Genomic DNA, 12,494 nt, shown 5'->3' on the forward strand with positions numbered 1-12,494 from the left:
GAAATTCCGCAAGGGTTGTTCGACCCTGTTTCGTGTAGGAATAGTAAGTGTACGGTTGTGAGAGCGACGATAATGAAGGGTAGGATGAAGTGTAGGGTGGAGAATCATATGAGAGTGGGGTTATCAATGGCGTACCCACCTCAGACCCATTGAACAAGGTTGGTTCCGATGTATGGGACTGCTGAGAGTAGATTTGTGATTACTGTTGCCCCCCAGAATGATATTTGGCCTCATGGGAGTATGTAGCCCATGAAGGCTGTTGCTATGGTTATGAGTAGAAGCATGATGCCAATGTTTCAGGTTTCTAGGAGAAGATATGAGCCATAGTAGAGGCCTTGGCCTACGTGCAGGAAGAGGCAGATGAAGAGTATGGAGGCACCGTTAGCGTGGAGATAGCGGGTGGTTCAGCCGTAATTTACCTCTCGAGTGATGTGTGCGATTGAGGAGAAAGCAGAGGAAGTGTCTGGTGAGTAGTGCATTGCTAAGAATAGGCCTGTGATAATTTGTAGAATTAGGCAGGTTGCAAGAAGTGAGCCGAAATTTCATCACACGGAAATGTTGGATGGGGTAGGTAGATCAATGAGGGAGTGGTTAATTATTTTTATGATTGGGTTAGATTTGCGTATTGGGATCATTTGGCGCTTTTGTAGTTGAAATACAACGATGATTTTTCATATCATTGGTTATGGTTAAAGTCCATATGGAAGTAATGATATATATTTTATTTACATTAAGCGTATTATTGGTTATAGGGTTTGTGGGTTTTTCTTCTAAGCCCTCTCTCATCTATGGGGGTTTAGCGTTGATTGTTAGTGGTGTAATTGGTTGTGTGATTATTTTAAGTTATGGGGGGGCTTACATGGGTTTAATGATGTTTTTAATTTATCTGGGGGTATGATAGTTGTTTTTGGTTATACTGCGGCAATGGCTATTGAAGAGTATCCCGAAACATGGGGTTCAGGGCTTGAGGCTCTAGGGGGTCTTCTGGTGGGATTAATAATGGAAGTGGGTTAGTTTTATGGGTTTTAAGTTTTGATGGAGTAGTGGTGGTTAATTTTAATAATATGGGTAGTTGGGAGATTTTTGAGGGGGAAGGATTGGGGTTAGTTCGAGGTGATTCTATTGGTGCGGGTGCCTTGTATGATTATGGGTGTTGATTAGTGGTGGTTGCTGGTTGGACGTTGTTTGTTGGTGTGTATATTGTGATTGAGATCACTCGAGGTAATAGACTATATTATTAGAAGTAGGGTTAGGGTAAGAGGAATGAGGAAAGAGAGGAAGTAGAGTTTGATTATGCCTTTCTGGGTAGTTACAGCTATGGAGGTAGTAATGTGTGTTTGTGAGATTATTTTGGGTATGGATTTTTCTAGTCATGTTGAATCTAATAAGAGGAGGGCTAAATTTTGGCTTATAAGTAGGTTTTGATATGGGACTATACGATGGATCGTGGTGGGAAAATATCCTAGTATGTTGGAGAATTTGAATATTTGTGATGAATTTTTTGCTTTTAGTTTATTGGTCATAAGGGCGAGATCTAGGGCTGTTAGGAAACTGAGGGTGGTTGCGCATAAGGCTGAGAGTTTTAGGTAGAGGGGTATTGTTGGTTGGGGGAGTGAGGTAGGGGGGATATTGTTAGTGATAAGGAATCCTGTAACTATACTGCCTATTATGAGGCGTTTAATTGGGTTTAGTAGGGCGGGGTTGTTTTCGTTGATGTTAGTTAGGGTTGGGAAGCGGGGTTGTCCTGTTAGGGTAAGGAGAATGGTTCGAGTGCTGTAGGCGCTTGTCAGGGAGGTGGCGATGAGAGTAATAGATAGGGCTCAGGCGTTGGTATATGACGTGTTTGTGGCTTCGATAATGAGGTCTTTGGAGTAGAAGCCTGTGAGGAAGGGTATTCCCGTGAGTGCTAGGTTGCCAATAACTAGGGAAGTTGAGGTGATAGGCATTGTTTTAAATAGACCTCCTATTTTTCGGATGTCTTGTTCATTAGTTAAGTTATGAATAATAGATCCGGAGCATATAAAGAGTATAGCTTTAAAGAAAGCATGGGTGCAGATGTGTAGGAATGCTAAGTGTGGTTGGTTAATACCAATAGTGACTATTATTAGGCCTAGTTGGCTCGAGGTGGAGAAGGCCACGATTTTTTTGATATCGTTTTGTGTGAGGGCGCAGATGGCTATGAATAGGGTAGTAATGGCTCCCAGACATAGTGTGAGGTTTTGGATTAATGTGTTGCTTTCTATTAAAGGGTGAAAGCAAATAAGTAGGAATACTCCGGCAACAACTATGGTGCTGGAGTGAAGTAGAGCTGAAACTGGAGTTGGACCTTCTATGGCAGAGGGTAATCAGGGGTGAAGACCAAATTGAGCTGATTTTCCTGTTGCTGCTAGGAGAAGGCCCATTAGTGGGAGGGGGTTTGAGTTGGAGTTTAGGGCCAGTATTTGTTGAAAGTCTCATGAGTTATAGTGCAGGAGGAATCATGTTATAGCTAGGATAAGACCAATGTCGCCGATGCAGTTGTATAGAATTGCTTGGATGGCTGCTGTGTTGGCGTCTGTTCGAGCGTATCATCAGCTGATTAGAAGGAAGGATATGATCCCTACACCCTCTCAGCCAATGAAGAGTTGGAAGAGGTTGTTGGCGGTAACTAGAATTAGTATGGTAGTGAGAAACATGAGGAGGTATTTGAAGAATTGATTGATGTTTAGGTCGGAGCTTATGTACCATAGTGAGAATTCTATGATGGATCAGGTGATGAATAGTGCGATTGGAGTAAATATTATAGAAAAGTAGTTTAGTTTAAAGCTTAGTGTTATATCTAATGTTTGGATTGTTATTCAGTGTCAGCTTCAAATGGTTGTTTCTTGATTTGAGAAGACGTATAGGGTTGTTGGAAGAAGGCTAGTAATAAAGGTATATATTATAATTATTTTTACATAGTTAGGGTATGAGCGTTTTTTGTTAAGGTTAATGAGGGTGGCAAAAATTGGAAGAGTTAGGGAGGCGAGGGTTGTTATCATAATAGAGGTGCACATAATTGTTACTTTTATTTGGAGTTGCACCAATGTTTTTGGCTCCTAAGGCCAATGGATAGCTGTTATCCTTTAAAAGTTGAGAAAGCCGTAATTTTAAGTACGGAGGCATGGGTTAGCAGTCCTTGCAAGTTTTCTCGGTAAATAAGAAGTAGTAAGCTTTCTATAGTTAGGTTCACAATCTAACGTTTTGATTAAACTATATTTACAGGGAGTAAACCCTAGAATGGTATTAGGATTGAGGGATAGAAGAATGACTGGAGCAAGGTGTATAAATATTAATGTGTTTTCTCATGTAAAGGGGGGTTTTATGTTGATTATATGATGAGTAAGTGTCCCTCGTTGCATTGTGACAAATGAGAGAGTAGAGGGCTGTAATTAGTATATTGAGTCCTGTTAGTATGATAGTAATATGGGATCAAGAAAATGAAGCTGCGATTACAAAGAGCTCACCGAGTAGGTTAATAGTGGGGGGTTTGGCGAGGTTTGCTGTGAACCATCAAAAGGTTATTAATGGGAGTAGGACTTGAAGTCCTCGGGATAGTAATATGATGCGGCTGTGGGTGCGTTCGTAGTTTGAGTTAGCTAGGCAGAAATATATGGAGGAGGTGAGTCCATGGGCTACTATGAGGATAGTTGGGCCGGAGAAGCTTCAGGGGGTTTGGATGAGAGAGGCTGCGATTACTAGGGCTATATGGCTTACGGAAGAGTATGCGATGAGTGATTTCAGGTCTGTTTGTCGAAGACAGATTGAGCTTGTTATGATTATACCTCATAGAGATAGTATAAGGAATGGGTAGGCTATATACTCTGTTAGAGGATTAAGGATGGAAGTGAGTCGTATTATGCCGTAGCCGCCCAGTTTTAGGAGTACTGCGGCAAGGACTATTGATCCTGCAATGGGGGCTTCGACGTGAGCTTTAGGAAGTCACAAGTGTAGGCCATATAGGGGTATTTTTGTCATAAAGGCTATTATGCATGCTAGTCAAGTAAAGTTATGGGATCAAGTGGTTGTTAGTATTTGGTCTGTGAGCGTTAGTAGTGTGATATTTAATGAGCCTATGTTATTGTAGGTGTAGATTAGTATAATGAGTAGGGGTAGAGAGCCGGTTAGAGTGTAGAATAGAAAGTATGTGCTTGCGTTGAGACGTTCTGCTTGGTTGCCTCATTTGGTGATGATAATTAGGGTGGGAATGAGGGTAGTTTCAAATAGAATATAGAATATAATTAGTTCTGTGGCTATGAATGTTAGAATTAAGGTGGTTTGTAGGAAGATTATTATAGAGACGTAGAGTTTTTTTTTGTGAAGAGGGTTTATTGCATAGGTGGTATTGGCTTGCTATGATTATGAGGGGTAGGAGTCAGGCAGTTAGTATTAGGAGAGGTGTTGTTAGCGAATCGGAAGATAGGTAGGTTGAGTAGTTGAGAAGGTTGTTGTCAGTTTGGTTAAAGAATAGTAGAGGAACGAGGCTAATGGTCAGACTATGCATGGTCAAGTTGATTCAGATTGCGTTGTTTTTGGAGAGTCATGTTATTGGCAGTAGTATAGTTGTAGGGATAATTATTTTTAGCATTGAAGTAGGCTTAGGTTGTGAATATAATCTAGCCCATATGTGTTGGAGATTGAGATTAGTAAGGCGAGGCCTACTGCTGCTTCGCAAGCAGCAAATACTAGTAGGATGATGGGCATAATATTGATTAGGGGGGAGTGTACTCCACCGTACACTTACTATTCCTACACGAAACAGGGTCAAACAACCCCTGCGGAATCTCCTCTAACCCAGACAAAATCACCTTTCACCCCTACTATACAATTAAAGATATTCTAGGAGTAGTCCTCCTCCTCTTTACCCTAACAACATTAACATTATTTTCACCCGACCTCCTAAGCGACCCAGACAACTATACCCCGGCCAACCCGCTAAACACCCCTCCACATATTAAACCAGAATGATACTTCCTATTCGCATACGCAATTCTACGATCTGTCCCCAACAAATTGGGAGGCGTACTAGCACTCTTCCTATCGATCCTCATTCTAGCAGTTATCCCCATACTCCACAAATCTAAACAACAAAGCATAATATTTCGCCCACTCAGCCAATTCCTATTCTGACTCCTAGTCACAATTCTACTAACCCTCACCTGAATTGGAAGCCAACCAGTAACCCAACCCTTTATCATTATTGGCCAAATAGCATCTACAATATACTTTATCACAATCTTAATCTTAATACCACTGGCCTCCCTAATCGAGAACAACCTGCTCAAATGAACCTGCCCTCGTAGTATAAATTTAATACACTGGCCTTGTAAACCAGAAATGGAATACTCTCCCCAGGGCAATCAGAAAGAATTTAACTCCGCTACCAACACCCAAAACCGGCGTTCTAATTTAAACTACTTTCTGTATTTTATGTTGTACAAGCCTTACAGCACAACTTTAGTATTAACCTACCTTTAATGCCTCTATGTAATTCGTGCATTACTGCTAGCCAACATGTATAATATATAGTACTATATATGCTTGACTGTACATAACACATATTATTACATACTTACCCAACTTTCTCGAAAGACATGCTTACAAGCAGGGACTCTACTAAACACTTCAACAGTAACACATAACACACATCTCCAAAGCCCATACACCACCCCTACGCATACCAACAGAACTAGTCATATATTGATCGTACATAGTACATTAAGTCATTTATCGGACATAGCACATATCTATTAAAAAGTCCTCTTCACCACGGATGCCCCCCCTCACTTAGGAGTCCCTTGTTGACCATCCTCCGTGAAACCAATATCCCGCCCAAATAATGCCACTCTCCTCGCTCCAGGCCCATAACTCGTGGGGGTAGCTATAACTGAACTGTATCCGGCATCTGGTTCTTACCTCAGGGCCATAACAATCAAGATCGCCCACACGTTCCCCTTAAATAAGACATCTCGATGGATCACGGGTCTATCACCCTATTAACCAGTCACGGGAGCTCTCCACGCATTTGGTATCTTTTATCTCTGGTCCGCACGCAACCCCATCGCAGAATGCTGACTCCCACCACATCCCGTCCTGCCGCGCCTGCCTTTGATTCCTGGTCCATGCCATTATTAATCGCACCTACGTTCAATATCCTAGCCCCGCATAACCATCAGCAAGGTGTTATTTAATTCATGCTTGTAGGACATACCAACAATCAACTCCACAACACCAAACCACCAAACCACAATAAAATCCCATCAAACCCCCCCACCCCCATCTCTGACCTGTAAGTATGCCACCAGTGTGCTCACTCTGGTCATTAATAAAATTGCCATGCCGAGGCAACGGCTGACTCTGCCTGCAGCCCTGTCTCTGGATTCGCCCTGATTCTATAACCAATGCAACGCTGTCTGATCATCTTAGTGCTAACCTTCTATTGCCCATCTTGTCCCTGAGGGTATCTTTCACGTGCCAGGCACTGTGTTAGGCATGGAGAACATGAATACATTAAAATATGGTCTTTACCCTCAACAGGGTCCCAATATAACAGACAAATGGTGAAACAGAGGGATAATCACTAGGAAACAGGTATACACAGAAGGGCCAGATTTAGTTCTGCCGTCTCTGATTGAATTTCTCTAAATACTCTAAAATGCAACGAAACCAGAGAATCACTTTTTTTTTTTTTTCTCGGACAGAGTCTTGCTCTGTCACCCAGGCTGGAGTACAGTAGTGCAGTCTCAGCTCACTGCAACCTCCATCTCCTGGGTTCAAGAGATTCTCCCACCAGAGCCTCTCGAGTAGCTAGGACTACAGGCGAGCACCACCACACATGCCTAATTTTTTTGTATTTTTAGTAGAGACGGTGTTTCACCATATTGGCCAGGCTGGTCTCGAACTTATGACCTCAAGTGTTCGGCCTGCCGCAGCCTCCCAAAGTGCTTGGATTACAGGCGTGAGCCACTGTGCCCAGCCAAGAAACACATTTTGAACATATTTATAAGGGGTCATTACTTATGAAAAACCTCATCTTTCTTGCCTTCATGGTCTCTGATGGCTCTTGACTTAAACCTCCCATTTTTTCAAGCAGTATTTGTTGTTTTTGCTAATTTGGTGATATTTTATTTGCAGGCAAAATTACTTTTCAAACGTCATTCACATTCTAGTCTCTGCTTCTCAGGAGTCTTTAAACTGCATTGGGGGTCTTTGATCTTATTATTTGACCATGAGTATAGCAACCATAACATTATAGTCAACTTTAAAAAGTGTTTCCAGAATCAATTCGGATGTCCATGGACACCCATTCCTGAGTGTCTCCCAGCTGGCAGGGAGGGCTGCAATCTCAGTAGCACACCAACCTCTGCTGTGCACATCTCCTCAGACCCGAGGACTCTGTTTTCTTTTCAATGTTGTTAACAAAGTCTCTCTGATTTTTGTTGGTCACAAAGGTTATATTTGCCTTCCCAGGGACCTCATTTTTGTCTAGTGGTGCCACAGTAAATAAGAATAGGCATCAAAAAGGGGAAATGGTTCAACCCAGAAGTGTGCATTTGACCTAAATAAAAATGTTCTAGGATCCTATTTTACACCTCTTTTACCATTTTTGATTGCTTGGTATTTCAAATTAGCAACCAAAACTTCCCCTCCTGTTACTTCCGATAACCAAGAAATTGATTATATACAGTTGCTTAATGTGGTCAGCCTCTTCATAAACAGGTAGGTTGCTGAAAGGTTATCTCGTCAGCATCTGACAATCTCTGGATCCTGAGCTGTTGAAGAAGGCTCAGAAATGCACTAAAGTGGGTGCTGGGAAGAAGGCCAGATCTTGTTCTGCCATTAAATTTCCAAACTTGTCACCCTCTAAAGTCCCTATTGTTTTTGTCACCCAAGACCACATAATTTGAAAGCCTATCAATCTCTATTTACAAAGGGAAGTTGTGCTTCCTCGTTCTTAATTAATTAGAGACATATTGTCATTCAGAGGTTTTGAGCTACATTGACAGAGGTAATGTTATCTAACCTAAACATAGTTCCATAAGAAACATAAAACATAGGTAGACAGTAGAGCCTTATTAATGAATCCTACTCAAAATGTTAATAGATCTGTGTTGGTACCTTTAGGGAATCCTGGTTGTGAACCACTACATGAAATGTTCAGGTTCACAATCTTGCAAAACCTTTTTGAGTTGCAGGAGTATCTGTTGCCTCACAAGTGAAACAAGTCCATTTTCTTGAGCACTGAGGTGTTCCCCAGCCTGGCTTTTCTGCCTAGAAAATGCCATTTTCGTAAAGAGCTGTCATGCTTCGTGTCCTTTGGCTTATGATTTAGCTGTTCAGAGAAAGTGCAGGCTGCTCTCACTCGCTCAGTGCTGGTGATATGTGTTTTTGTTTTATTAAATCTTTAAAATACTGGGCTTGTTTTTTATGACCTCCATATATTCTTTTGTTCTTCTCTGTGACTTGTTAGATCACAGTTTTTTTCTTCCTTTGTGAAAATATTAGTGCCTTTCTAAAGAGCATCATGGTCTCCAGAATGACTGTATAATAAAATGGAAGAATGTGTTGAGCCTAATGTTAGATCTGTCAAGGCCGTGACTCAGGGGTGCTTCAGTGATGGGAAGGTTTGAGGCTTCTCAGACGTGGTCCACGGAATCACAAATCTTTCTGTTCTTGCCAGACTTGTTTTGACAAATCTGAGATCATTTGACACTAATCATAGAGCTCTTTGTAAAATAAAGGTACCAATGGTTTATGTTCCAATTACAGACAAGTGTTTGTGATTAAAAGTTACTAAGAAACCCTCGGTTAAATGGAAGCAAGTTCTTCTGCAGGTGTGAGCTTCGTCTTGTATGCATTTGAGCCTGGGGACCCACACACCTGTGCACAGGTAGCCTAATTCTGACCTCAAAGGAATCTTTTCTTTGGGGAAGCTGAGGAAGGAGAGAACATCTGCAGCTGATAAATCTCAGTGGGCCTGGTGCTCCAAGGCTTCTAATTATACCCAGTTCCTACTTCTTCTAGAACAAGATCAAGTGATGAGTTGCCATCTCATGGTTCTGTACCTGCACAGAGGGGACTCCCAAAGTTTTAAATAATCTTGAATACAACTTGGCTACCCCACTAATGTGAATCCCCAAATAAACCAGGCCGTGACATCCAATTGAACTTGTTCCTGTGCATACAGTATCTCGCAGCCCATCCTGTATTGTTAGTTTTGGCAAGTACACGACAGCGTATAATAAATCATGGAAGGAAAAAGCTTTCTGGCCTAGCATGGTTCAGCCTGCTGTAATGTTAGAATACAGAAAGCAGTTCTGTTTTTAGACATCCTTTTACTAACCCAACATTCATAATTTATTATTACACTGTAAAATTCCTGCAACACTACACCAAAAGTAGTGCTGCCCTTTAATTAAGTGCCCTCGGTAGGAAAAACGTGAAACTGATGTGCAAAACATCTCTGTGTGCAGTGATTGATAGTGATTACATCTTTATGAACCCAGCCTAAAGGTCTCAACTTCCTGATGGGTGAAGTAGTCTATAGGGCCACTCACTTCCTGAGTCTGCCTGGCGGGGATCAGTCACTGCTAACAAAACTGCAGATAATTCAGAGGCACAGCTTAGAAATGCTGAGGTTTTATTAAGCCCGTGGCTGTCTATACTTTGTCACAAGCCTACATGACCTTATTCCTCATTTCCATAAGCACCAATGACCAAACTTTATGCCAGGGCCACACTTAGAGAAGTTGTAACGCAGACGGTAAAGGGACCCAGTGTGTCATATGGATGACAGGAAGTACTTCCAGCCCAATGGGTGCATGAGTAGAACATTCTAGCCAGAAGAGGACCATACATTGTTGCATTTTTTAAAATTCTGTTTTCAAACAGTCTTTTATTTTTCTTAGTTGCAATTAGGCAAGTTTAATTTTTTTTTTAAATAGTACCATTAAATGTTAGACTTAAATCCCAAGACAGGCATTCCCCAGCTCATCCCTGTTTGCACTGTGAATTTGTGCATCAGCTAGGTGGTCACATCAGCTCAAGCTCATAACACCTTACTGAAAGGTAAGATTCAGAGTTTCTATATCCGAAATACTTCAGGTTTCTGAAAAGAAAGGTAACACATCCATCCAAGCAGGCAGTATGTGTGTTATGTGAACTCTTTGGTATAAGTTTGGCTATTTTCAGTCATAATGGTAGCAACCAAAACGAAAATTTTCTGCAGTCCTGTCATTTAGTCATCTTATCAGTGCCCCAAGGTGACTTTTTTCAAGAGCTCTGTTGATACCATGTGTGTGTATGTGTTATTTTCTGGTGTTTTTACAGATTTGGGCCAGGCTTAGTCATCTATTGGTATGGATTTATCCAGGAGCTGGACTGCAACCGGGAAAGGGGCATCCTGCTCAAAGCCTGTTTCCCTACGAACATTGTCACCTTATGCCACAGCCTAGCTTGACCCTGAAGATCCTGGAGGAGAAGCTGGGAGGAAAAGGTGAATCCGGAAGCAATTTTACTTTCCTGCACTGTAAGATCCTGGCAACATCTGCCCTGAACTTCAGCTGAACTCTTGCTGCCCGTAGTCACACCACTACCTCTTTAGACAAACATATCAAGAGTTTCTGTTTTCCTTCATCCCTTGCTGATGTGAACAGCCAAGAACTACAGACACAACCCACTCATTATCAGCATTTCTGTCTCTGTCAAACAATTAGTTTATAGATAGTCATAATCTTTCTTTCTTCCGGATGGTTTCTCCTTGTATGCTGAACAAAAGAAAAAATGTGAAGACTGAAAGGTGTGATTTTTCAATTCTCTTCCCAGTTACCGAATCACCCTCTTATTTTTTTTTCCCTAAGCTTCCATTCACTCTCTCTCCCTCTCCCTTTCTCTTCATGTGCACTCACAGAGACCCAGCGTTGCATTACCATCGTGGAATAATCTAGCACAAACTTAGGAAAGCTGAAGCCACAAAGTCCGAAGCCACCTTTGTACTCACCTGCAGAGCTCCAGAAGACCTTGACGGCAGCCCGCCTATGCCGTGTGTTTGCTGTATTCAATCTTTACGGCTTCCTGACTTCTGTGACAGTAAGCCAAGCTGCAAAAATACACTTGATGAGAATTTCCTCTTTTAATAATGTTACTTGAACACCAAATATTTTCGATTTATCTTATTTGAAAGTATTAGTTCCATTGTGCCTGGAAACCACACTCCTTTAGATTGGGGGCCGAGAGGAGACGACCCAACATTGAGGAGAGTTTATTTTTAAACATGGCTAGTTGTCAGTATGTACGTGAGCTAGTGTTTTTATGAGTAGAGTTTTTTAAAGGCACATTCTGTATACTGCTTAGTATATGCATTTTATACCATGTAATTATATAACACTCAAATAAGTTCAGCATTAGAAATGTTTAGCTTTGTATGAACTAAGTGTGCCAGAAATAAACCTGGAGCAATTTTTAAATAAGCAAAATAAAGGAGGTTTTTCTATTTGTTCACTTTATTCACTTTCATGTACTTTTATGTACTGCAAATCAGATTTCAGTCTAAAGCGAAACATCAATAAGTTAATAATAAACCTATCTTTTGGGAAGTTGAATATTAATCTGTACCCAAAACGTATTTAGTAAAATATTTGCTACAACATTATAAAACATAACTTATAATGTTGAATAGATGATTTGGGAAATACTAACAACAACAATGTAACTGTTGCAGACAGCTGTAACTTATATACATTGCTTGATTTTTTTCAAAAGACTAAATATGTCATTTATACTTTGTTCATTTTCTACCAAAGAAGGTTTGGAAAAATATGCCTGCTGCCTTTCCTTTTGAAGGACACAAACCTGGTCCAAACATGTGTGGATTTTAACTCTGAGTGGGGTGCATTAAATCAAAAGAGAGAGGAAGAAGATGAAATGCTAAAGAAGTATCAGGCAAACTTCTGTTTCAGTATAAAATTCATCCTGCAGGCTTCTGAGTGAAACAGAATGATTTGAAACCACTACTGTATTGCCTGGATACACACACACACACACACACACACACACTTTATACAAAAATGTTAAAAGCAGGTTTCCTGGCATGTTCTTAACTGTTTTTTCTTTAGGAATAAATTACATTTATCTGCACAGATGTTGAAAATCCTGTTAAACCCTTGTCAAGGATTTATTTTACATTAAACAAATTTATGATGAACGTGAACAAATAAATTAAAAAATAAAAAAGGTACTTGCATTTTATATTTATTCTTTTACCGGTTGCCCTGACATAATGTGTTGTGAGAAGGTACTGGTGTTCCTAGCAAAGGCGCTACCTCCTCTTTATGAATGAGGCTTAAAATCTGGTCCTTAAACGTGAGAAAGAACCCAACAGTAAACTGTACACACTACAATAAGGTTACAAATTAGTCAAAAGTAAGTTTTTCACACATAAAAACTAATGTGATTATTATACTCCTTTTGAATTGGAG

The 12,494-nt window shown here is 40.8% G+C and overlaps 1 protein-coding gene across 4 annotated transcripts in view; it reads left to right on the forward strand.

Moving 5' to 3' along the window:
* Positions 1 to 12,253, forward strand: part of C7AH15orf41 (chromosome 7a C15orf41 homolog) — a 242,228-nt gene extending 229,975 nt beyond the window's left edge. For 2 of the 4 annotated variants that reach the window (XM_025389917.1, XM_025389914.1), the window contains 2 exons: positions 10,348 to 10,513; positions 10,928 to 12,253. In XM_025389917.1, the coding sequence (XP_025245702.1) occupies positions 10,348 to 10,477 (130 nt within the window). In that variant the 3' untranslated portion in view covers positions 10,478 to 10,513; positions 10,928 to 12,253. Of the gene's footprint in view, positions 1 to 10,347 lie in introns of all 4 variants that reach the window. The other 2 variants (XM_025389915.1, XM_025389916.1) reach the window with 1 other exon arrangement.
* The last annotated feature ends 241 nt before the right edge of the window (positions 12,254 to 12,494 follow it).

Source organism: Theropithecus gelada, chromosome 7a, assembly GCF_003255815.1.
Source record: "Theropithecus gelada isolate Dixy chromosome 7a, Tgel_1.0, whole genome shotgun sequence".
Classification (NCBI taxonomy): Eukaryota; Metazoa; Chordata; class Mammalia; order Primates; family Cercopithecidae; genus Theropithecus; species Theropithecus gelada.